Source organism: Anopheles nili, chromosome 3, assembly GCF_943737925.1.
Source record: "Anopheles nili chromosome 3, idAnoNiliSN_F5_01, whole genome shotgun sequence".
NCBI lineage: Eukaryota > Metazoa > Arthropoda > Insecta > Diptera > Culicidae > Anopheles > Anopheles nili.
In genome coordinates this window covers 34,076,876-34,103,150 of record NC_071292.1, presented here as the reverse complement: position 1 = coordinate 34,103,150, position 26,275 = coordinate 34,076,876, and the positions used below count along the sequence as shown (strand labels likewise).

General features: G+C 49.7%; 3 protein-coding genes across 3 annotated transcripts in view; 1 reads left to right on the top strand and 2 right to left on the bottom strand.

The window, feature by feature from the left end:
• LOC128724117 (kinesin-like protein CG14535) overlaps window positions 1-26,275 on the top strand; it is a 78,967-nt gene that overhangs the window by 22,635 nt on the left and 30,057 nt on the right. The window contains exon 4 of the mRNA XM_053817882.1: window positions 8,185-8,356. Within this exon, the coding sequence (XP_053673857.1) occupies window positions 8,185-8,356 (172 nt within the window). The remainder of the gene's footprint in view (window positions 1-8,184; window positions 8,357-26,275) is intronic.
• On the bottom strand, window positions 5,477-7,205 carry LOC128722768 (cytochrome P450 4d1-like). The gene is made up of 4 exons (XM_053816448.1): window positions 7,043-7,205; window positions 6,591-6,974; window positions 5,888-6,520; window positions 5,477-5,817 (listed from the first exon to the last, which is right to left on the bottom strand). Exons 1-4 carry the CDS (start codon window positions 7,203-7,205, stop codon window positions 5,477-5,479), a joined length of 1,521 nt encoding a protein of 506 aa, XP_053672423.1.
• Window positions 18,773-20,512, bottom strand: LOC128722767 (cytochrome P450 4c3-like). The gene is made up of 4 exons (XM_053816447.1): window positions 20,350-20,512; window positions 19,897-20,280; window positions 19,197-19,829; window positions 18,773-19,113 (listed from the first exon to the last, which is right to left on the bottom strand). Exons 1-4 carry the CDS (start codon window positions 20,510-20,512, stop codon window positions 18,773-18,775), a joined length of 1,521 nt encoding a protein of 506 aa, XP_053672422.1.

Genomic DNA, 26,275 nt, shown 5'->3' with positions numbered 1-26,275 from the left:
GTTCCGGCGTTCGTTCCCGTTCGTTTACGACGCCCTGTTGGTGGGGTGGTGCGTCGCAGGATGTTGTTATTTTTTTTTTCACCCCCGTCGTCGTAGAATGGAGGTTTTCCCTGCGACGAGACCGATTTTTCCATCCATGGCGTCCCATTGTCACACCCCGAGAGTCATTTGACGAGGTGTCGACGGTTGGTTTGGGTTTTTTCTTCCGAAAATCAGCGCAAAACCACACCGCGGCAATCGATCGGATGCAGAGGATGGTTGGGGATTGAGAAAAATTGCACCCACCCGCACCCTACCGAACCAAAAGCAAAAATCCACCCCTCCATCAAAGGAAAAGGACGAAGGCGAGTGATAGTGTGTACCAGAAATGAAGAGGAACGAAACAAAAACCTGGCAAAACCAGACCACCAGCCGTCGGAGTGGAGTGACAAACTGCTTCCGGGTTTTCTCTCCTCGTTGCCACCCAGCCACCCAGCCACCCACCCACCCGTCCACCACGGGTAATCTGATTTTATCGTGGAAATTGAGATTTAACCGAAAATTATCGCCTTTTTATTCAAATACCACACGGGCCAGATTAGATAAATTTATTGGCCCGTTTCGGTTCCCGCCACCGGAAGTGCCACATTTAGCGTGGTGTTGTTGCCCGCGTGCATTATCGGACAACCGGGGAGGAGCATCTCCGCGAGCGGGTGGTAGCTGGTTGTGGGCGCTTTTTTTTGCGTATCCATCAACCGCGCTCGAGTTGGCTTATTTGGCGAGGGTTTTTGTGCGATGAAGTGCACCCGTTTTTGGAAGGGAGAACGACGACAACGACGACGACAACGAGGGCTTCCATTTTGGATCCCGCTATCAAGGGGTGGATTTTCCACTTACGCCCGACAGTGTCAACCCACCCACGCACGCATATATGGTATTGTTGTGGCGCAGCTTTACGGCTCTCGCCCGGCTAAGCCGTAGCTCGCAGTAGCTTTCCTGTTTCTTTTTTTTTTTGGTTTTCTCCATCAGCGACAACTTTTCGGTGAATTTTCCGTCCCGGAAAGGGTCACCAGTGTCAGTGACACACCCTCCAGTGACAGCGTGCTTCAAGAAGTTGCAATAAGAAGCGCCATGTTTTCTTTTTTGTTGGTCGCCTTTCTCGCTTTCACCCGGCGACTCCGGGTATCACCCATTATCACTTGCTCGCTTGGTGGACGCTTTTGGACGAGAGACGACGGGCGAGAAAATTTGAATATTTTTGCCATTACTTTTAGCATAAAACGATTATGTCGCTGGTGGAAATATGCTACTTTTCGGGTGCTTCTTCTTTCTTTTTTTTTTTTGCTTTCGGGCAAGAGGGCGAGGGTTTATTGTTGCGTTTGCGTTGCCGGGCGGTAAAAGGGTGTAAAGGCATGCAGCTTGCTGGAGTTTGAGGTTAGGGAAAGGAGCCTCTTCGAACAGCACACACACACACACACACTCTCTCCGTGATGCGGATGCGGGATATTATCTGATAAATTGGAAGCCGTTTCCGGGAAATAGATGATCGGTCCGTATCGGTCCCATCCCCATCGAGGAAGGTGTTCGTTTCCAGCCATTTCACGTACGATTATCTATCCCCTTTTGTTGTTCCGGGGGTGAAGATTTTCATTTGAATTTATACCGCTTCCGTATGGCCGTACACGGAGCGAAGGTTTCGTGCATCATCATCATCATTTCGGAATCATTGCTCGGAAACGTTCCAGTGGCCTTTGGCCATCGCTTAACTCTCCGTATGCTGGCAGAATAATCCACACGTAGTCCTCACAACCCTTCCAAAGGGGGCCCAAAAAGTTGCTCCAGCAACTTTTTATCAGCACCGTCGAGATCGGTTTCCACCCAAACCTGCGGAAAGTTTTCCCATAAAACGCTCATTTTCCGACGATTATATTTCATAATTGATCCCGCCGAATAATCAATTCATAAATGAGCGATGTCTTTTTAATGGGGGAGGTGAATCTTGCGCAGGACGAAAAAGGATCGCCCCCTTGTCGTGGAGTGTTCGTGAACGAGCTGACATTTTAATGAAGGTTAATAACAGCAGCTCGGTGTGGCAGTGAAGTCCTTACCGGGTCTTTTTCCCCTTACACGACCGATGAGAGTGAGATATAAGCCGAAAGCGTGCGTGGAAACATTGAGCTAATCGGTGAACCACACACACACACACGCACACGCACATCGGGGCTTGTATTGTTGGGTTGTATTTGCTTAAACCAAAAACCCCTGACCCCGAAATAGGCTCACATTTCCCCTTTCGGTTTCTCGGCCCACCTCGTGTTGCGGAATTTAATTACTTCCGGCCACGTTCTTTCTCGCTCACACCGTGGAAATTCCAAAGAAAACCCTCCGCTACTTAGAACCAACCCAAACCGGACCATCTCCAAAGAGGGGACCCTTGGTTGGAAGACATTAAAATCAGTTTCCGTAAATATTTCGCCCATCCCATTCCCGGGTGCCAGACTCTCCCGGAGATCCCTCGGACGTGTCCTGCGATTTGACACAGCTCTCGCACTTGATCACGTACACGCCATTCCTTGCCGGCGGTGTTTCGGGAGGACGAATTTTCTCGGCTTCCCAATTCCCAATTCCCGTCAGTACCTTCCTGGGGTCGCTTTCAGACGGCAATATGAACCCACCACCGACCGGAAGGCCTGCCCGGTCTCGTATTGTTTTATCTCGATGCAAAGCGGCCGGATTCAACCCGTGACGTGGGCATGTTTGCCTTCCTTCGGTCAGTCCTCGGGAAGTTTGTCCTTTCCCGTGACACCGGGTAACAACGATAATCTCATGCGCTCCAAACTCGAGCTACCTGCTTCAACGGACGCCACTCGACTCGGCAATTACAAAGCTTTTCATTTTTCGTTTATTAAATAAATGAAGGGGCTTGCTCGAGTGCTCGAGTTGCCAATCCACTACGGCAGCTCCTCGTTTAGCAAAGGTGAAAGTGAAATGAAAAATTTCCCAAACGTGTTCCCGGGCGCCCGAAAAAGTGGCAGATGCGAATGGGTAACATGGGAAACTGAATGGGGAAGGAGTTTTTGAACCAGTACGAGTCGGCGTGTTGGTTGGGAAGGAAAAATCGTCCGCCCCTTTTACATGTGCTTCACGGCAAGAAACGACATTTTAAGCAACTCGTGCTTTTGTGACCCACGTCTGCTGGCAAGCGCATCGGCCCCTTTGGCCCGTACACAATGATTGTAATGAAAACAATTTTTGCGGTGTAAAAGTCTTAATAAGGGTTCGGGTTATTATCGTCAATTTTTACGAGCTCGTTGCCCGGGAGCGTAAACACGCGTGCTGGGGAGGCTAGGACTTTCGTTCCGTCCTGCGAGGACTCTTGTAGCACAAGCACAAATGGTTGTCGAAGTGTTCTCAATGGAATGTGCTTGTGCTGCCGCGTGAAGGTGTTAGCTTGTCATGTAATGAGAGTGCTGCTGAAAGTAATGTCTCAAACCCGTTGCAGTTTTCCTTCCAGTTTAAGATTAAATTACTCCACTCGGGGCTGGTTTTTTTTTTTGCATGTACACAGTTCAGCTAGCAATTTTCTTTGCGATTGTTTTAGAACATACTCAAACCTGCAAAATGGGCTCTTTTTCGAAGGGTTGCTGAAAAGTAACCACGATTTGTTATGCAAAGGAAAAGTTCGTTCCAACCGACGTTCATCGTCGTAGAGCTTTTTTTATTCCCCAATCCGCAAACTTTTGCCGAAAGGATTCATATGGCGGAAAATGGCCAAAAGAAAATGATGCCTTCATATTATACGGTTACACTCACGATCTGCGTCTTCTTTCGGTGGCTCGATGGTGGAGTCATCCAGATGACAGTTTAATTAAAAAGTTGTCTAACTCCGTTCAACCACGGCCAGTAGATGTCGTCGTATGGTTTCTGTGTTTCTTCCCCGCTTTTCTAGTCATTTTTCGCTTCTTCACTCTCTCTCTGTCTCTCTCTCGGCTTGCCAATTCCAATCTACCGCTCGATACGAGCCCGAAGTGAAAGAGGTCCTTAAACAGGGGCTTGCAGCTGGCTTAACCGAAGCGAAACCATCCGTCACGTGTATTTTTCATCATTTTCACCTCCACCAAATGAGAAGGGAAGCGCACCCAACACACCCATCCATTTTTGCGAAATTTCACAGTCCATCCCACCCACGGCTTCTTCAAATCCCACCACTTAAAGGCACCGAAAGTCGTGGGTGGGGCGAACCAAAAAAAAAAAAGACTCCGTGTGCACATAAATTCATGGCTTGGATTTTCGCGCGCTCACCCACGGCATCGTACGCCTGTGCGCGTGAAATATTTCCCCCTGCACTTCGTAAGACGGATTGGCTGGCCGGTCGTTTGCCGGTGAGCTTTCGTGTCTTCCGTGAATTGTGTAGCGCCAAACAGCGGCTTAACTTCGCATTCGCGCTCCCTTTTCGGACGCCCTGCATAGGCAGCATTATTTGTTGTGTTTCATGCTGCTCAACATTATCCTCATCGGCTTACTGCTACTGGGAGAGCCGGGAGAGTCCGCGCACGAGATGGGAAATCCGTTTTTCCCGGTCCAAAAATAGCCACCGGCCATCAGCCGAGATTGTGCACGGACGAAAAACTTCCACCCTGGGATTGTGGGTTGCGACCAAAAGTTGCGACAAAAAATGAAACATTCGCTCTTTTTTTTTTCCTTCTTCTTATCAAAAGCACAGGACGAGCGGAGGTTTCGGTTATGGTTTGTGCTGCTTTACTTTTCTCTCTCTCTCTCTCTCCCTCTCTTTTGCCACGTGGCTCCCGTCAAAGCGAAGAAATTTTCTCCACCGCTTCCTTACTTTGTTGGTACCGTTTTCTTACGTTTTCTTCGCACACACACACATACACACATACACCGGGGGAAAAGAAGAAAAACCCCTGCGCCAAAAACAACCAATGCGACCGCAAGTGACAACAGCTAACAATTGTGCACATTCTCGAAAGACGTATCCGGGCGGACGTGACGTTGGTTGAGGGGGAGAGAGGAGTGGAGTAGGAGTGGGGTAGGGGGTTGGAAAAAGTTTTTCCTCCAACGCCTTCGAGCGGGTGGAAAAAGCACAAAACTTTGCCCCTTCAAAAGCGTGATCTCGCAAACGAAGTGCAAAAACCACCGGAAGGATACGTTGGCGGATATGCTTGACGGTTTTTTTTTGTGTCGCGCTGCTTTGTGTGTGGTCTTTCCCTCTTTTTTTTCATTCCATCTCACTCACACACACACACACACACACACACACACACATACACACAGGCGTATACACAAGAAGTGGCACGGAAGATTTAAAATCCTTCACCCGTTCACTTCATAAATCGCTGCCACGAGCGAAGAGGTTTTCTTACTTACTACGATTGTGCTCGTCGTGATGGATAGCACAGCAATAGAAATCTTTATTTCTTAAAACGAATTAAACGCAACCCCACATGGAGCAGACCTAATGTACAATTTACAGCATCACTCACTCTCGTTTCACCAACTTCACCGGGATGCCGTTGGTCGGTCGCAACACTAAATCCGCCTTATAACGCACCTGATCGGTGGTTTCACCCGACAGGATCCGATAGCTGGCCAGCAGCTTCACGATCGTCACCTTCATCTCGAGCAGGGCGTACTTCTGCCCGATGCAGTTCCGAAAACCAGCACTGAACGGCACGTAATCGTACGGGCCGCGTTTGATCGGGTAATCGTCCGCAAACCGCTCTGGGATGAACTTTTCCGGCTCAGGGAACACCTTCGGATTTCGGTGGACGTTAAAGATGTTTAGGGAGATCGTCGTTCCGGCTGGGACGATGGTACCATCTGGGGAATAAAAAATGACAACGTTCATGATCGTTGATCTTCTCTAGTACCATTGCACATGCGATCGTACTCATTTCCATGTCCTCCAGCAACACACGGCCAATGAAAGGCACGGGTGGCACTAAGCGCATCGATTCCTTGATGACGAGATCCAGATACTTAAAGTCCTGCAGTAACGCACTCGTCAGGACGGTCGTTTTGGCGCTCTTTCCCAGCATGCTTTCGATCTCCTCGTATAACCGCTGTTGCACATCCTGGTACTTTGCTAGGTGCAGGATCGTGAACGAAATCCCAGACGTCGTAGTGTCATGGCCCTCGAACATAAACGTGTCCACTTCCTCACGGATATCGGCTGTGCTGAGTGGTTTACCATCGATCGACACCTTCAACAGCTGATCGAGGAACGTATCCCGACGCTTCGAGTACAGTTCCGCTTCGTCACCATCGAACTCGACCTTGCCATCCGCTTGTTCGCTTTGCAACTGACGACGTCTCTGTTCGATCACAGAGTTCGTAAAGTTGTGCAGTCGTTTGATGACGCGGTCTTGCTCACGCGCAAACGGATACAAGAAGAACAGCGACGGGAATTGGCGCAGAATGCTAAACACCCGGCGGAAGATGAACTCGGACATTTGCTTCACACTCTGCACGTACTCGTTGTTCGGGTTCTCTTGGGCGTTAATCTGGACGCCCATCGAGGTCGCTGTGGAAAGGGACAGGTTTTTTTTTGATAAAGCTCCAGATAAGCTCTACGATTAGAAGCCGCCACCTACCACAAATACTATTCAGCGCGTACAGCGTGATGTCGTCGTAGATATTGAACTCGCCCTTGTTCACGCGTTTCTCGAGTTTCTCCACCAGCACGTCCGCCTCGTGGTTGAACACGTCCATGAACTGATCCAGCATCTTGAAGTGGAACGCCGGCGTTATGATGCGCCGACGCTGGAACCATTTTTCACCGAACGATAGCAGTAGTCCGGTGCCAAGCCAAACCTCTAGGAACTCGTACGGGAACGACTTCTTGGTCGTCTTCGACAGCAACACCTTCTCTACGTTCTGTGGGCTTGAGATGTCCAACACCAGGTCATTGAATGCACCGGGCATGCTCACATCAGAGCCGTACTTCCGGTGCATTTGATAGAGCACATCGAAGATTTCTGCAATACCGCGAATAGTCGTTTAGGGACTCATGACTCACGGAGAAACTGTCACTCTCCATACGCACCTGGAACCGTCTTGTTTTTGAAGACATAATAACACCCGAGAAAGTACTCCGGGAACGGGCCATTAAAGAAGCTCGATATCTTGAGCAGCTGTTGGCGCTTCTGGTGATACCGGAACAGCGCGTAGCTCAGGAACACCACCGCGATGGTTAGGAAGAGTAACATTTTCGCGTACTTTGTGTCTCTTTTGGACGACGTTTCGGTGGACACTGTTAAGGCAAGTTGTCCCCAGACACCCTGATTCTAGTCTAGACCCACGAACTGATACGCGTCTCGTAGTGGTTTTGATATCTTTACCGAAGTTTGATCACGGCACGATGATAAAGAAAAACTGTGTGCGCGTGTAGTTTACGTTGTTACGGTGTTGGTACGCGTACACATGTCTTACACGTGTGCTTCTTGCAACTCATGCTGACAAGTCAAAAAGCTGTACCTCTCAGTAACCTTTGGAATCAGCACGCACCCAAAAATTGCATCTCATAGCGCCGCATACTTCGATTAGTGCAGCGGGTAATTAATCGCAAAACAAGGACAATGACGGGGCGTTTTTCATCCATTTTCGTGCTGTCATCGTTACTGTCACTCCGTGTTGAGGGTGGTTTCTCATTCATCAACACGCTTTCTCGCATGTGTGTTCGGGCGCCAAACCGTGAGCCTTTCGCTTGGACAAACACTCCAATAACCAGCCCCAAATAACTATAAGCGAGACAGAAAAACGTGCAAAACCTGTGCCGCCATAAATCAACAATAATTTCCTACGACCCGGTCTGGGAAATGAAAGTGAAAAACCCCGCCTGAGCTAACGGAGGCGCATAATGGCGATTGCATGTAAAATATTGTAATTGATTTCGCCCGCCGCAAATCGCCTTTCGGGGGCAGCTTCTTCGGTGCAGCACGGATGTGTGGATGGAATTTTAAATCCCCCCCCATTCCTCACGCAATGGGCAGGAAAAATTAACATTTGATTAAAAAACATAATTTTTCATTTCCACAATGGCGAACGAATGGCGATGCGGAATGGCATTCGCCTGGTCGGTTTTGTTTCGTCTACGCTCGAAATTTGGTTAACCATTGTGCCCGCTCACATTCGGATCCTTTTATAATCTTTCTCTCTCTCTCTCTCTCTCTCTCTCTCGTTTTACAGAGCTGCGCAACGGTTGGCTTCCGGTGGCAACGAAACTGCAACAACGAAAAATTGCACCACGGAAATGAGTGCGAACGGTGGCTTCTGTGGGGCGATTCAACGGGCGAGCCCTCCGGTTCCGGCCGGACTGGCCCGCCGGATGGCGAACCGGGAAAACATCGGACTGGGCAAGGTGAGTCCCGCCGGTCATTGCAATATGTTATTTTAATGGGTGGAAAATTGTTGATTCGCGGTGCAATATTGAAACAGCATCAATTTTCCGGGCTCGGGCTTTTATCGCGCTTCCTGAGACGCACTGATTTTCCCGCTCCGAATGTGATGTATTGCGTCTGGAAAAAAAAAGTGAAAAATTGCACCGCAAATAAGATGCCGGTAGGGGTGGTTAATTTTTAATTGAACCCTTTATTGTGCCAAATGCACTCAGTGGTAAAACAAGCTTGATCCATCCATGTGTCACACAAATACTGATTTTTTTGTAATCAATATACAAAAAGAGCCATTGATAAAAATCAATTGGACTTGTCGAATAGTTTACTTTTTTTATGTTGAAAATCTTCAAAAACAGAGCAATAGGGGTTTCACTTGCTTTCGAGTGGAACGTTTAAATAGTGCTCTAAATGTTCATCTATCGACATATAAATGCGTATATTCTACCGCATCGCCTCCGAAACTACAAATGGCTCACAAATCACGTCTTCTCACATTTTTGTGGTCTTCCATTGTTTGCCCCCTTCGGCACCGGGGAAAGTTTACAGTTTGACTTACGGATGCAGTTTACAGTGCGGTTCAGGGGCACGTTTCTCACTGAAGACCTTCCCGGGTTTGGTTCCAAAAGTGTCGCTTGCGAGAGTAGCTGACATTGCGGAATATTAGATCTACTCTGCCCTCTGAAATAGGACGTGAGCACCAAATGGACGAGATATAGAACACAATAGCACGTTTAAACTTTCTGGAAGGCACATATTTATCTTTATTTTAATCAGCAACCCCCGTTTTTGGAATACGCTTCGATTGATTCATAATCGATTTTATCAAACAATATCCATTTCCTCCCAGCAAACCACCACCACAAACTGGCCCGTTCTTTGCTTCCACATAAATATCGCTCACACCGGGCAAAGGAAACAAGAAAAATGCGCAATTTCCTCGACCCGACCGACCCGCCAGGGTCTTTTCCTGGCCGAGGAAAGGTTTCTGCTGCAGACGACTCGGTCGAAACGTTGCAGTTCCATTACCCGTGTGCAGCAAACAGCGTATCCTTCTCAGCTTTCCACCGGTGGCAAATAACAACCCCTCCATCGAAACGGGACCACCCGTTTCGTATCAATTGCTCCATTATGGACCGTTTCAGTAGCGATTGTTGTGCTGACCATCGCATCACCACACCCGCCCCACCGGAAGTCAAACTTCGGCACATTTGCCCTCGACCGGCAGCATTCAATTTCCGGGACTGCATTCGATACGTACATTGGGCGTATTGGCTCGACCAGTTCTTTTCCGGTGGATCTCTTCCCTCCCGATGGAACGGATAAAAAGTTAGATCCATTTAGATACTCGAGACAGCCACTTGTCGGATGCTTTGCCGTAAAAGCTGCCTTACAGGACGAACCGTTCCGGTACAAATTGTCGGGAAAGTCACTTTTCGTTTTGCTTCCCGCACGGGTTACAAAATCTGGTTGGATGTCGCACATGAGACTGGCAACATGCATCCATTACATGCGCCATCACTCAACCGACCCGAGTTCATGCCCTCGAGGTTTGCTGCTAATCGGCCACATTAACCTCTATGACAAAGGCATTAATTTCACCATAATAAAGATGGCAGCCGCGTGGACGGTGGTGCTTCCGAATTTGGCGTTCTTATCCTGGTGGTCCTCGCCTCGGATCGATCCTGTCCGAAGGGCAAAAGAGGTGTGACCCTCGAGAATCGATGGGACAACGACACACGCACAACCCGGCCGTGATCTAATCGTGTTATTAATTTGACAAATTCCTTCTGCCTCCTTTCTGCCAGCATGCTGGGGTCGGTCCATCCGGTTGGAATCGCTCGTCTCGGTTCACTTTTCCCGGCCAGCCCATGCCCTAAGGGTGGTTAGTTTTTCGAGACGAGCGACCCCTGAGTGTGGGGAAAACTTTTGCCCGGCCCATACAATCAGTGTCGATGAGCAGGGAAGTTTTTCGCCCACGGGCACGACCACGAAACCGACCAGTGAATTCGAGCGGTAGCACACACACAAAAAAACGCGCATTAAAGGGCGATCCATTACAAACCGCACAGAAATGGGTCCGACCGTTGGTGAAAGGAAGAAAAAAAACGCTTCATGAAAAAAGGGACGTCTTGGGAGGGATTGGGACAAAAAAAAATCAATGACCCAGATCTGGGCCACAGATTTCGGAAGGTCCAGCCTTTTTTCCCGGCTTCAACAAAACGTAATGTTCAAGCGAAAACGTCGCCATGGCAACGCATCGAGTGGAGGAAAACATGGCTACTTGATTGAGTGATTTACCCTGGGACGTGATCTGAAAACCGTGCCCGCCAGTGAGCCCCAAAGCAGGTAAACGTGGGTGAGTTTGGACCCATCGTATCGATTGCGCATTTTTGGGTAATCAATAAACTCCGAGCTCACAGTGAGGGTGGCGTTTTCGAGAGGATTAAAATTTACGCGCCCACGTACAAATGCAACCGTTTCACGCCGGTGTCGTACAAGTGCGCGGTCCAGTTGTCCGCCATTCTGGCGCTCTGATGAATGCTTAATCCTGGAATTGATGCGAAACGCCACCCGCGACGGGGAAACGATTTATCAGCGGTGCGTGAGGGTGGAGAGCAAAAAAAAAGCGTCCCGGGAAAACGACGGGAAAACGGACGTGCGGAAGCAAATGTAGGAAATAAAATGAAACGTGGTGAGTGCGGCCGTCACCCGAGGGTTTGCTACCGTTGAAATTGATCCCATCCAGTCCGAAAGGGAGGTGGCATAAAATAAAACGCGCCGCATAAATTGATCCCTCGTCGCGCGGGATGCCAAACGAAATGGCGCCCCCTGGCGGAAGCCAATCAAAGCACACTCGATGGAGGATCAAGGTGTCGGTGTCGGTCGTTTTATTTCGACATTTTGCTCTCTTCCCGCATGCTTTGTTTTTCACTTTTTAAGAGGATCATTGAGTGGCTCTGAAATGGGCCTGATTTTTTAATTTCCGATCCGATTTGGTTGTCCCTCCAGCGTGGTGGGGTTTCACCGTAATTGGTCCTCCTCTTTTGAGCCTGGCCTGGCCTTTCACTGCCGGGAGTTGTGAGCGGTTCTAGTTCCGCGTCCCTGTTTCTTTTTTGTGTGCAGGACCTCGGAAAATGCGCTCAGCGTTGGTGGGGCATTACTGCGGAACAATATAGTTAAGCCTGGGCATGAAAGGGAGCCAGAAATGACGACAAACAAAAAGCGCCAGCAGACCCGTGGGTCACGGATCCGTGCTGGGAGAATGAGTGCGTGATTAAATGTAATTGAAATAAATATTAAATTATTGTGAAATTATACTGTAAACAAGCACGGACGTGGCACCGGACGTGGGCCGAAACCGTTGGTTGGTTCGCGCTTCCTGAATCGCCACCGGATTCCGTGGATTGCCATTTCCTCCTGCACGGACGAGGCTGGTTTTCCTGCCGCTGTTTCCTCACACACGCTCGGATGTCGAACAAAAAATATGTAAACCACCATTTCCCAGCCCGAGGGCTTTATTTATGATTATTCCTACACACTCATTAGCCCGACGATTATTGCGCACGATTATTGATGTAGTTTTGTTTAGTGGCCCGATAAGTGTTACGATGCCAATCGGGTCGATTGTTTGCCCAAAGCTGCGCCGTTCGCATAATGGAGTTTCTTACAACCGGCAATCAAGCATCGTCAAACGGAGGTTGAATTGAGGAAAAGCTAATCACCAAATCAAATAGGAGTATTAAGCGCCATTGTGATCTATTTAAGCACCCGTACGCAAAGCGGCAGTTATTATTCAATTCCAAAAGCTCGCCTATTTAACCTCATTTATTTCCGCTTTCGGTTCGCAATCACGGTCGCTTTAGACGGATGGAGAAGTGAATTTATACACTCTCTCTTTCCTGTTCGGTGATCTGTTCTCACTCTTACGCCCTCGGTACCGGTAAGGGTGGTCCTGTAAAATTAATTGGCCAAACAATTGCGCTCAAAATTAATACGATACCGGTGTCATGTTCGAAAGAACGTTCGGGTAAATTTCGAAAAACAAGCTCCGTAATCCGAACATCTTGCAACGCGACCAGCCCTTTGCAGCCTTAGACCACTTTGGAAGAGCCTTACAGAGAGAGAGAGAGAGATCGAGAGTGAGCGAGTGAGGAAAGACCGGGTGAGAGAACCTGGAAGAGCGATTAACATTCGTTACATCCTTCCTGACCGAGACTGGGCAGACCAACAAGGTGCCCTTCCGAAAGGAACGGTTCCAGTTGTACTAATGATTTGTTTCCGTCGGCCCACACAGCCCTTTTGTTTTATGCTCAACGCCTAGCCACGCTTTGGCCACTTTCGTTTGCCGTAAGGACCGGTGTTCCAGGGCTTCCGAGGCGGACTACTAACGACTTCCGGTTGGACGGTCCGCGCGTAAGTGTGAGTGCCTCAACCCCAAAGAACGGACGTTCGCTCTCACGGTTGGAAAATGCTACTGCATTTCTGCACGCGGACACCGACCGTCGGTGGAATGTTGCGCTCGTGAACGCACCGGACTTTGCCGTAATAATGCGTCCGAAGAACCATGGAGAATATGTTTGCCCAAGAAGCTGGACAGAAATTTACACAACGCCATCCCCGGCGGTGGCGCTTCCCGAACGGGGTCAGTCGTATAAAATATTCCACCAGTTTAAACACCGTACGGGGAATAAATTAGGAGCAAACATACGTTTCCATAAATTGCTGAACTTCGAGCCCCGTTCGAGCACGCGGCCCGGATGGGCAAATGTTTGCACCGATCGTGCTTCCGGGACGTTGCTGGGCTATAATTCAGCCCAGTGGGGCCAGCTGGTGAGGGTTCATTTTACACCACACCGAGCCACCTCGATGAAACGTACGATGAAGAAATAAATTTACCTACAGTCCACGAAGGAAGCTGGCTCTCGTGGCTGTGTGATTCGTTCCGCAATCGAAATCTTTCACCGCCTGTAGGATAAACATGAGGGCCGGCTCTAAATGCATTAAGCTTACATGATAGCAGCACGACATAGCACACACGAATGCAATCCTGGGTGAGAAAGAGACAACCCCCAAAGCAAATACAGTTAACCTCACATTCCTGCCCTATTAAATCGTACTCCTTCAGATCCCCGTAGCTCGCAATTAAGTTTAAAAAAAAAGCTCCCCTTTTTTGGTTGCAATCCGCGAAAACAAATCATTAAACCGACCCTTCTCGACGCAAATCATGGCCTGCTGCAATTTTGTCTCCGCGTTTGACGTTTCTCACCTTTCAAAGCATGGCCTCCTTTGGAGCTGATCCTGACTAACTAGTTGGTCCCAGGAACTGCTCCTTAAACGACGCCATTCAGCTCCGATTACTTCCACTTCCTCGTTGAGTGAAAGCGCGCGCGCGCGTTCGAGTGGGAAGTTTTTCTTTTTACCTTTCCCACCTTTGGGCAAGTAATTTTCATTAACGCAAAACCACCCTCCCGGTGCAGTGGCCTCGACATTACCGGGGGTGGCAGAAAAATGAAGCCACCCCAGGGCAGGAAGGAAAAAAAGAGACAAAAAAACTCAGCTCGAAAAGAACGAGAGCAGCGACAGGAAGTCTTCAAAATAATTACGTCCGTAATCCGTTCCACCGGCCGGATTGCAGTTCAGCGGTAATTACCACGAATGGGCTAGTTTTTTTTTAGTTTTTTTTTTCCTTCTCTTTCACTCTCACTGTGGGTTGAACTTTCCACGCCAGCAATTGGACACGGTGGCAGGGGTCTGAAGCAACGTGTAATCTGTGAAACCGACCAGGTCCCGCTGTCAGGTGTCTCCCGGTGGTCCGAGTGGGACGATTTGCCAGTTTATTTACCGGCTGTTGGCTAACGACTGGCATTGCGCTTTCTCCATCGCACCGAACGGAAAGTCGATTCAACTGTCAAGTGGCGATCCTGGCCTCGGATGGTCAAGCAGTGGCCGCTACGGCGACTAATATTTGTACGATTTCTCTTCCATTTCTCGCCATTCGCACTTCATTCCGAGCGTGCCGGCGATGTGACAGGACCACGCATTCCTGTCCCATTTGTACCTGCCCGTCGCCATTGTAACAACGTTGTAAGTTATAAAGCTAATTTCATGCTTCCGAAAGTTGTCGACCCAAAGAGTCGAGCAAGACTGGTGTCGAGGAACACTCCGCCCTCCCTGTTTTGAAGTGGAAAACGTCTTCATCGGTGAAACATAACAAGGAACAGGTGAACTTTTTCCGCAGCCCAGCACGGTGTGATAGATGAAAAATGCCTTACAACGCAGCCGGTTGCGAATAGCGAACGAAAACAAGCGGTCGCGTCTCAACCCCCTGGACAGGTTGAGTTTCGATTCGAGAAAACTTTACCACCCCGTTCCATCGCGCTGACGGGGGAAAACACATTTCGAATGGTTTTCCTTAACTGCTTCATTTTGTTTCATTTTATTTCGTTCGTTTTTTTTTCTTCAGCTGGGTCAATTTTTCTTTTCTCTAACGCTTTAGGGTTTGTGCAATTGCGCTACTAGTTGGAAAGCAAAAGCGCTCTAGAAATAGAGAGAACAAGCGAGAGAGACAGAGAGAGAGAGAGAGAGAGAGAGAGAGAGAAAGAATTTGACAGCCCCCGGGGAAAAGGTGACGGGCTGGAAATCCTGCCAAACCGTTAGCTACCGGTGCACATGAAGTGTTCTTGTCGCAGTTCGCTAACTGGCTCGGTAGGTCGGACCATCTCCGCAGGCTGTGTTCTGCTCCACCTAGCCTCAAAAGCCTCCCACTCCACGTGGAACAGCGACGTGAAGTTCTTCGGGCGATATCTCACCGGTACCTTTGCCCGTTCGCCTCAGAAAGCATCCCGTCTGTCTACTTATTTATTTAGAGAGATGGAGGTAGAGAGCACACGCAAAAAAAAAAGGAAACGCGAATCCAACTAAGAACGAACACCGGCAGCTACTGCCATTATGGGGTTTCCTTCTTCCGTTTTGCTTCACTCCACCAATCCTCGAGCGGAGTCGAGCGGGCTTTTTATTGTGACCTCTCCCCAGAAACAAACGGACGTCATAAATAATTTATGTGATTTTCAATTTGCTATCTGCCACATTTCGTTAATAGCCTGCCCGAGCGGCTTCGGTTTTACGGAGACCACCGATCCGGGTCTCTTCTTCTCCCAGGTGACAGTTGGGCGGCATCCCGTTAGGTTGGGATGCTTTTTGGCTTTTCCGAAGCTTTTTCTGTTGGGTGGAAATTCGCTCCGCGTTGGCTCGTAAACTGGGCCGGCTATTACGCCGGCTTTTATTTGACTTCCAATTACATCTCCCAACAGCTTTTGCAACGGTGTTGGCGTGTAGATAAAGCTCCGAACGGTCGGCGGTTTATTGTCATCGCACCGTTCTCATTACGGGGAAAATTGAGATTCGCTCGTGTTGGGAGCAGAAATTATGCCACTGCTTTACGAGGCGTTGGTGGCTGGAAAGAGAGAGCGAGAACGAGAGCGAGAAAAAAACCCTCATCCTCACACAATTAGTGCTTGAAAAAAAAACTAAAAGTACAAACCTTCCGAACGACCGCAGTGGCAGCAACATGTACCTTGTCCCAGAACGCCACCAAATGCCGGTCAATCCGTGCCACATTCCAGACACTCATTTGGTAGTGAAATAAATTGGTCTAGACTGGACCGTTTTCCGGCCGTGCAATGTTCCGCCCGTGGGGTATGTGTGTGTATGACCCACATTCGTCCGATGGTGGGCCCAAAAGGACGAGAACATTGACCGCTTTCCGCAGTTCGCCCACAAACGCCCTACACTCGTTGTTGAGGTTAAAGTTTGACTTCCTGGTTTTGCTCGTTTTCCGGAGCTCGAAGCTTCAAATCAACTGAAACCAAGCTCCCAGACTGGCCGTTCAGTTCCACCCCCCAACCCCGAAAGGGTGTTGGGCTCGTGTTGAGGAATTTTCCTGCCACTGTCGGTTCCGGAACCCGCCACGGAGTGCCATTTTTCGGTGCAAACGCGCTGACTGACAAAACGGCAGCACGAGAACGGACCAACTTCGGCCGCCCCTGGGTATGGCTCCCGGTAAATAGTCACTCAATTAAAGTTATTGTTACGGCTCGTTCGTATGCTGAAAAGTCGTTAGCAGTCGAATTTATGAGCCCGGACCGGTTTGCTTCGTAGCGTACCGAAACGGAACGCACGCCACAGGACACGCACGCAAACGGACTCGAACCGCGAACGAAGGGAAATCGAATGGATGGACCGAAAAAAAGGCACGCAAAATGCCCAACCAAACTGAGCCACCGGACGTGGAATAGATCCTTGAAAGCGAACAGTGGGACACTTTTTGGAGCACAAACAAACCCAGCAGGATGTCGCTTTGGTTAGTCGTTCTAACTTCGCTTCAACCGCTCGACTATGGCTGCCCACGACAGGCTCCACAATCAATACGCGGCCCACCCGCTGGGGGTTTTTCTTTTTCTGGGCAAATAAAATCACCCACAAAACACAACCACAACAGCTCCAGCTCCACGAAGGTTGGCTCAGCACTTCCGGCTGGTCGAGTGTTGTCTCCTTTCGGTGGCCGATAACTATCTTAACTCCGTCGATTTCGATCCACCCGCTGATGCGAGCCATTTTGCGAACGAGGGAAGCGTTAGTATCGATCCGGGTGGGGCTGAACGCTTCCCTACGAGCCTCATAATCATCAACGGTGTGATCATTACCTGTTCATTGTGCCATTGGACACCCTGCCGAAGGTGGGAAGGAAAAAATTCAGCGAATTAAGGAAATCCTGCCACCAATGGCGACGTGTGGTAAAAGAGCGCCAAAAATCGCCCAAAGAACGAGAGGATAAATGAACAAGCGAGCAAACAATCAGGAAGTCGCCCACGAGGGCGACCTACTTCCAAAGTGGACAACATCAATTCGCACGTACTTCACAATAGCCAGCGCGCCAGCATCGGTTAGCATAAATTGCATTCACCATCGGCTGCCCGTGTCCGGTGGCCCAGTGACACCCAATGAGGACCGCTTTCACGTGTGCCCATCACGTAACCAACGGAACCGAAGCCAAAGCCTGTTCCTGCCCCGTAGTGCGGTTACGCAACAATGGGCCATAAAGGGCACATTATTACTCCTTCGCAATATTTATGCAGAGCCCGCACGACGAGCCCGCAAGGGTCGGTTGGTTGGTTGGTTGGTTGGTTGGTTGGGCGTCTCCATCGGGGACGCTTGGGAAGGGAGGATTATTTTTCCCAGCACCGCAAGACAGCTCGCTCCACCACCCGGGTAGGGTGCCATTGCTCGGAACGATATTTTTCCTCTATTTATTTATATTAGCCGCTCATAATCATGTCTGAAATGTCGATGTTCGCACTTTCCGGCTGGCAATCCAGGCAGGACCTGCTTCCTGCCGTGTGCATGTTTGTGCTTATCCCCATTTGCCCCCACGGGGTGTTTTGGAAGTCGGTAAATAATAGCCTTCGGAATGGCATAACGTGTCGGGCCGTCGGAATTCGCCCAACAGCCAATGGACGCCGTTTGTCTGCGAGCGATCGATGCGAGCGAGAGAGCCAAACAGGTGCGGATGATCCGGGAGAAAAGGGACGCACGATGCCATAAATATCGGCTGGGTGTAATAAGTTCACCGGTGTAATGTGAGTTAAATTTTATGCCACGGGAAGGATGCGTGACGAATTTTGACAGCGCACACGATCGGTAGCGGCGAGGACACGCCAGGACGAGTCGTGCATCGGAAGGACGTGTTTGTTTGTGGTTCCCTTATTTCAAGCTCAGCTGCACTGCTTTGAGCCGAATACACACAAAAAAAACCCCATAGTAAAGAGAGTTTTTAAGGACGAAAGGAAGAGAAAGAAATGTATCCAACAAAATTCAGCGCAAAAGCACACATTCGATCGGGAAACCACCCCTGAAGGTATGCAACCAGCAACCCAGGGCCAGTTTTGTTCGTTTCGTTTCGTAAGTAATGGATTACGAACGAGATAAATCAAACAAAGCGTATTTATTTTTGTGCCGGTTGGCTGTGTCAATGTTTGCTCGTGGCTCGCAGCTGGTGAGGGAATTGTCCCGACCAAAAATCCGGCATGCGTTGTAGACAAGCAAACAAACAAACAAACAATCGCTGAACAGGACGAGACAGGCAGATAGAGCAGATTCGGTATGATTCGATATTTGATTAAAATAATCGTAAATACCGCCATTGACGGGATGAGCTTTTCGTATAAGATGTCTTAAATCGCGCGATTTATTTAAAATCGCCTTCCTGTGCTTTATTTATCCAATGAATTCACTAAAAAAAACGAAAGACATACATAACGCTTACGCCCCAATAGATGTATCGATCGAAAGTTAAGTACATGTCACGAATCACCACACGTCAATCATGTCCGCTTTACCAGCTTTACCGGGATGCCATCGCACGGTCGAATCACCAGGTCGGTCTTATACCGCATGCGACCAGCCGATTCGCCCGGCAGGATCCTGTAGCTTGCCAGCAGCTTCACGATCGTCACCTTCATCTCGAGTAAGGCGTACCGTTGGCCAATGCAATTCCGCGAACCCGCACTAAACGGGATATAATCGTATGGACCACGCTGGATCTCGTTCGCCTCGGAGAAGCGTTCTGGATCGAACCGTTCCGGGTCCGGAAAGACGGCCGGGTTCCGATGGATGTTGAAGATTTTGATTGAGATCGATGTGCCCGCCGGGATGTTCATGCCATCTACGGACGGTGGATGGAAATGGACGCAAATGAAGATTGATGCGCGTGAACGGCTCAAGAGGAACACTGAAGGCAACACTCACTTATTTCCATGTCCTCGAGTAGCTTCCGACCGATGATGGGTACGGGTGGTACAAGTCGCAGCGATTCCTTTATCACCATGTCGAGATACTTGAAGTCCTGCAGCATGGCGTTCGTCAACGGGGCCGTGCTTTTGTCCTGACCAAGCATCCGGTCGATCTCTTCGTACAATCGCTGCTGCACATCCTGGTGCTTGGCCAGGTGATGAATTGTGAACGAAATCCCAGATGTCGTGGTATCGTGGCCTTCGAACATGAACGTATCCACCTCCTCCCGAATATCGGCCGTACTGAGTGGCTTACCATCGATCGACACCTTCAGCAGCTGATCGAGGAAAGTGTTCCGACGTTTGGAGTACAGATCATCCTCGTTTACGTCGAACTCAACCGCACCCAGACGCTGTTCACGTTCGAGTTGCGCTCGTCTGTTCTCGATGACGGAGTTCGTAAAGTTGTGCAGACGTTTGATGACGCGACCTTGCTCACGTGCGAACGGATGCAGGAAGAACAACGCCGGGAACTGACGTAGCAGACTGAACACACGTCGCAAGAAGAACACACTCATCTGCTTGACTGCTTGTGCGTACTCGTTGTTCGGATAATCCTGAGCGTGGATGCGCACACCCATGGAGGTCGCTGAAACAGAGCACCGTACATGAGCAGAAACCCGTGCCCCCAAAGTTCCTGTTCGTCCACGACTTACCACAAATGCTGTCCAACGCGTACAGCGTCACGTAATCGTAGATGTCGAACTCGCCCTTGCCGGCGTGTGGCGCTAACTTCGCCACCAGTACGTCCGCTTCCTCGTTGAACACATCCATGAACTGATCCAGGATCTTGAAGTGGAACGCCGGTGTGATAATCTTGCGTCGCTGGAACCATTTCTCACCGAACGATATCAGCAGCCCAGTGCCAAGCCAGGGCTCTAGATAATCGTACACGAACGACTTCTTGATACTCTTGGCCAGCAGCACTTTCTCGACATTCTTGGAAGTGGATAGATCTAGCACCAGATCGTTGAAAGCACCGATAATGGCCACGTCTGGTCCGTATCGCTTGTGCAATCCTACCACGATGTCAAAGATGTCTGCGGAAGACGAAAGAACTCAACCTCAGTACGAAAGGAATGATCTAGCCATCGCCAAGGTCGCCTTACCTGGGATGCTCCGGTCCTTGAAGATGTAGAACGTCCCCAGGAAGTAGTTCGACCTGGGACCACCGAACTTGGCGCGGATCGCAAGTAAACGCTGCCGTTGCTGATGATACTTCACCAGCAGATAAGCCACGTACCCGACCAACAGCGTCAAAAGCCAAATCATGTTGAAGCCGGTCACCCTCAAAACTTGCTCAGTCTGCAACGGACACTTATTAACTGAGAGAGCAGCATGTAAGCGAACAAGCGAGATGCGCTCGAATTGAAAACGAATTTTATCGCGGGCATTAGCGAATCCGATAAGGTTCTTATCGTGCTCGAAACGTTGTGCGTTATCATCGGCAAGGGTTGCTGACTAGAAAAAGGGTAAATTTTTGTTTACAACCGAATCCACCATTGCAACCAGTTGAATGACTCGATAATGCTTAATCGCATCGTTAATTGTAGGGAATGGCCACCATGCGCCGATATCGTTGCAGATTGGCAGATTGCAGAATCCAAATCTCAAACTCAAAGTACAATCGGTCGGTTAGTTGAATTGAATGTAACAACCCGGCGATTGCTTTCAAGCGACAAGAATCCGCTCTCCTAATGTCCTTAATTATGTTGTTAAATGTTGATCGCTATATGCTGGCTTTTATCTTTCGCCTTTCTGCCTCCGTAATGATGTGACTAAAAACAAAACAAAAAAATGATGGCACACAGCCAAAGGAGCCGGCTCGTAGCTCGTGCGGAAACGATACACACAAGGACGAGCCCGCGTGACGTGAGTGCAATCTGTCCCCATTAATTTACTAACTGCTCGAGCGCCCTTCAGACGCATCCCTTTAATCTTGTCGCCAGGCGAACGTTACTGATGTTACTGAAGCTGCTTCAACATGCCACCGCCCGGTGCGATCTCGTTCTCGAGCTCGTTTTAAGAGCAACATCATCCCCGTGCGGAGTGCGGATGGCGTTTAAAAATGCGCGTTTGGTTTACCTCCCTGTGGGGTGACAATTTTCATGCAAGCCGCATCGAATCCAAAGCCGCATTCGCTCCATTGTCGCAGCTCAATGGGAGCCTGGAAAATGGATTACGAATACTTTGAAGGTCCTGCCGGAGCAGCGAGAGATGCCAGTAGTAGAAGTAGAAGGAAGAGAAGAAAAAGAAAAACCGAATCTAAACTCGCAAGCGCTACTTTAGCTTCAGTGGCTCGCAGTGGTTGGCCGTTAAGATGGATTTTTTTCTCTAAAAACGTTCATTTTCCATCGCTCTTTCATCTCCGACCGAGCCGAAGAGCCAGTGCCGAGCGATTTCCAACACACACACTCACGCGCTGGGTTTGTGGCTTGTGCCGTTTGATGATAAATGCAGAATGGCAAGTTCGAGCGGAAGATACAAAAAGGAAGCAACACCAACAACAGCAAAAAAACAACCCCAAGCGCTCCATTTCCACCTCCGTGGGGAAAACGATAGGCCTTCAGCGGGAGAGAGCTGGTGCGTACACAAAGCCGGTTTGCAAACGGAAAACCGAGAAGAGGAAGATGAAGAAAAACACCGGGAAACACGGAGAAACGATACGCGGCCGCACAAGAAAGGAACCGAAGATTGAAAATCTGGCGCCGCTTCGGTACATATGTTTGCGTTTTTCATTATCCATTATCCAGGGTGTGTTTGACGAAGCCCAAACGGGGGACAAGGTGCAGGTGGTTGGGTGGGTGGTAGCACAAAAAAATCATCAACACCCCCAGCGATGGTGTGGGTGTGTGGGTGTGCGGCCCCAAAACCTTGATGCCACTTCGCAATTCGTTTTTTCTATGCTTGCACACCAACATCCGGATCGGTTTATCTTCCTCTTGTTTCGTCCTTTTATTTCGAGCCCAACTCGAGCAGTCGAGCTGCAGCATCAGAAGAAAAGCCCGATTTTCACATTATCCTGTGGGCGCACTTTTGTGGTGTGAGACACACACACACACACTTGCTGCATTCGGTTGGCTGGTGGTTGCTTTTTTTTGTTCAGTATTGGAATCAATTTTTTCCCGCTTTGTCTATGCACCGCTAGAACGACCGGTGGCGTGGGTGTGTGTGGGTGTGCTTGGTGTTTTCCCGCGTAAAACAGATTGTCTACGATTCGATGACATGAAAAGGAATCACACCTGCCCCTGCCAGCATTACAACTGATTTTGTGTGTGTGTGTTTTTTTTGGGAGGAAAACTCGTTGCATTTCATTCAAAACCTCCCCCATTTTCGTGTGCGGCTCATCTGCAACAAAGGAATCGGGCGTGGGCGTTAGATGGGTGGTGATTTGAGGGCCGGATGGGATTCACGTTCACGTTTAATTTACGACACTTCCGGTCGGCGGAAAAGCCATCCGTTGCTGTGCCGTTGTTCGATTGCAATCCCACAAACAAGGGGTTCGATAATTTCCCATGCCCGTTCGAGTGGATGCATTTTTGTTGCGTGTGTGTTAATGCAAAATTCATTCATCCCCCATTCGTGGTGGTTCGGTGCATTATCAAAGACACGGACAACCCCAGGGCGGTGAGAGTCTATCATTAAAATCTGGAACTCCTTTAATGTTTACTCCTGCTGCTGCAAGCCATGCGCCAACGTGTTGAGATTAATGCGGTAAAATATTAAACACATCGGGGTGAATATTTAACGAAATGCAACGATCATTTGGAACCGTCCCGAGCCTGCAGGGATTAGTAGATACTTCAGCACCCTTTCGAGTGTCTGGGAGGTGGGCTGTAAAATTGTTTTTCACTTGTTTACATCTCCACGACCGAACGAGCGACGACTCCATTATCAGGCACGGAGAAGTCAATCGGCCGGACGAATGTTTGCCCAGCCAGTGCGGCCAGCTATCGTCTTATTTGTTCACCTCAGCCGGACTACCGGGCAGACGGACTACGGGCTGCAAGATTTGGACTTCTTTTAGAAGGATAATGTCACTTAGCTGGCCATCCTGCGGGATGCGACGTTCTTGCTACGGAGCACAAACGCTGAACCAATGCCGCAACGTGTGTTCGTGTGCGAGAAGGACGGTTTCCCGATACAAAGAGGGATACGGAAAATAAAGGACATTTTCCACGTCATCTCGTCGGTGCATTCTTGGGCATTTTGATAAAATAGTGCCCAGCTGGCAGATGCTGCATCAGCATTCTGTTTGCTCTCCGTTCCGGTTCAAAAGGGATCCGCAAACGTTCCTATCTTCGATCCTTCGATGGGATGAGAGAAAAGCGTGCTTTTTCATCATTGTTTTCCTCGTTGCCGTCAGTCCGAAGTGCCGTCTACCAAGACGGCATTGGCGCATTGACCAGCCAGCGAGTGGGCGCACGTCCACAACGCCGAGCTTCTTCGAAGCCAGTCCCAGCCGGGTGGCATTTCCTTCGCACGCCAAGCTTCCATCTTGCGCAAGCCAGGCATTAGCCAAGGGTCAGTTGGCAATGAGTAACCGGTTCCGGATATCTTCGAGCATCGCACCGCAGCGACACACACCAGCTGGGTGTGCCCGGTTTTGCCGGTTCTATTTATTACTCTTGTCACAATCCTTTTGAATGGGCACAATCCTTTCGAGCTGAATGCGGACGACCTCGAAGGGTCTCGATTTTCTTGCTCTGGTGGGTGGAAAGAGAGCTGGTGCAAATCAGGACCTCGCCACTGCAGGACGGCAGGACGAGCGACTCGTTATTGAAATTATCAAACCCATAAAACAATCTGCACCCGCGCTCTATCTCTCCGGTTGGGTGGCTTTCTCGGGTGGAATTGAATGAAACCGATCAGATAGAAGAAAGGATGCACTCACAACCAGCAGGAATGTTATTTGTGTAGAAGACTTTAAGAAAACGTCCGCACCACAGCTTGTTTGTGGTTGCTTGAAGTGACCCGTGCCGAACGAGCGGGTCACCTGCTGTAGCATGGAAATTGATACCAGTTCGATATTTATGCACCAATTTGCAAGCACATTCACTTAACGTAACGAACTCGTTTCTCGTTTCTTTGCAGGTAACATCTTCTTCGCTAACGTTCCACAGGCATTACATCGATCAGCATGTTGTGAGTAAATTCCGTCACAAGTCGACCCTACAGGGTTGATGCAACTAAGCGGTAATGACGCTCCATCAGCTCTCAGCAATTCTGGGGCTCAACGCAAGCGTGTCGGTGTGCCTTTTGCCATTTGCCAGCTTCCCCACACCAGTTTAGGCCTATTTGCTGCTCGACCGAGCCGTAATGAAGCCACAACTCACCTGTCCCAGCCACGAAAAGGCCGGAAGCGGCTTCACAAACGCGCGCCGTCCCACTTACCAACCGACTTCATTAAAAGCGGCACGAAGCAATCCACCGCTTGGTGCGTCTTCAATTTTCCGACTGTCACCTTGCGGATTGTCCGTAACTTTTGGCTCGTCCCCAATCATCAGCCCCGAGGCCTCAGCGGATGCAGCTCACTCGTCCTTACGATCCCACACAGCCGGTGCCTCATTTTAATTGGATTGCGTTTAATTATCCATTAGCCAAAGTTTTGACGGTAATTTTCTCCGTCGGTGCCGATTCGAGGCCGTGCGGTGACTTCCGGCAAAAGCCACTTCCGCAGAAACCACCTCCAAAGGCCACACGCGTAGGCCAGGTCCAAGTGGCCCTGGCAACGATTAACCCTCCGGGGAATTGAGCTCTCGAGTCACCGGGAAGGCCGAGCCTTCCATTAAAGCCATTGTCAGGGCATCCGGGTGACCGAGGGACATCCTTCGGGTCGGCTTGTGATTGTGACAATTTATATCCTGTCCGGCCTGGAGGACTGAAAGGACTCACCAACCAGACACACCAACCAGACACACTCTTTGCACGAGCGCTCCGGGGGTTGAGCTTAAAATCGATTTAGATTAAATCGATAGAAATTGATATATTGGCTAAATAAAGTTGTCGGGGCTACTGGCAGGACACGGTGTGAGCGAGAGAGAGAGAGAGAGAGAGAGAGAGAGAGAGAGAGAGGAAATACTTAGCACCACCCACCGAGCCACCACACAATCCGCACAAGCGGAATATCAATGAGCTCGAAGGCAGGTCGGCAGTTGTCACAGCTGAATCGACTCTCCATCCAGCTGCCGTTGGGTTGGGTCGTCGCACTGCAGCATAATTTGTGCCCAGCGTGTCCTCGGATCGGTCAGGCAAGATGGATGATTTTTCGCCCGCTGGCCACAGATGGGACTCCACAGATGCCTTCGAAAACAGCTACGAGCGTGTGAGCGTGTTCCAGGACAATGGACTCTCGGTTGATGATCGAATCGAGTGCCGAACTTCTTCACCATTGTTACTATTATGTTGATTCCAATTTGGGACATGCTTCTTCAGCAGCGGCTCCGAACCATAAAAGCTAACCCGAGGATGGATCATGCTCTACCACCGGGTTTAAGTGTGTGCCCCTCGCTTTTGCTCGAGATGCTCGAGGTCATCGTTGGTGCAGTGGCGTCGGAAAATCGAACCCACGGTCGACCTCTCGAGCATGACCTCATAAGCTGGCGAGTTTTTCCCTCGACCACGCGGGCCGTCTAATGATGGCAAATAGATTTTGACATGCAAAAAGTAACCCGTGCGTTGTTTGAGAGAGCTCCTGACTGTTCTTCGCATCCACGTGGACGAAGGACACGAGAAAGCAAACATCCTGCCCTGGCCAACCGGTCGGCAATTACGGAGAAAACCGGGTGGGAAACACCCGAAGGAGCACGGAACGTGATCAAATGAAGTTGGCTCATTTATCTCTTCCCCGGACCGGTTCTGAACTTGCGAACTTTGAGCAGTGGGAGATGTGTTTTCGGGTTTTGTTTGTCTGCTAACGAGCACCCAAAATGGTATTGTGAGTCGTGCGCGTGCATTCAGTGCATCGTCGTGGTTGCAGTGGCTCGTCATCGGTTCGCAAGGACATCAGGATCGCTTTGATGATGCGGTTACCGA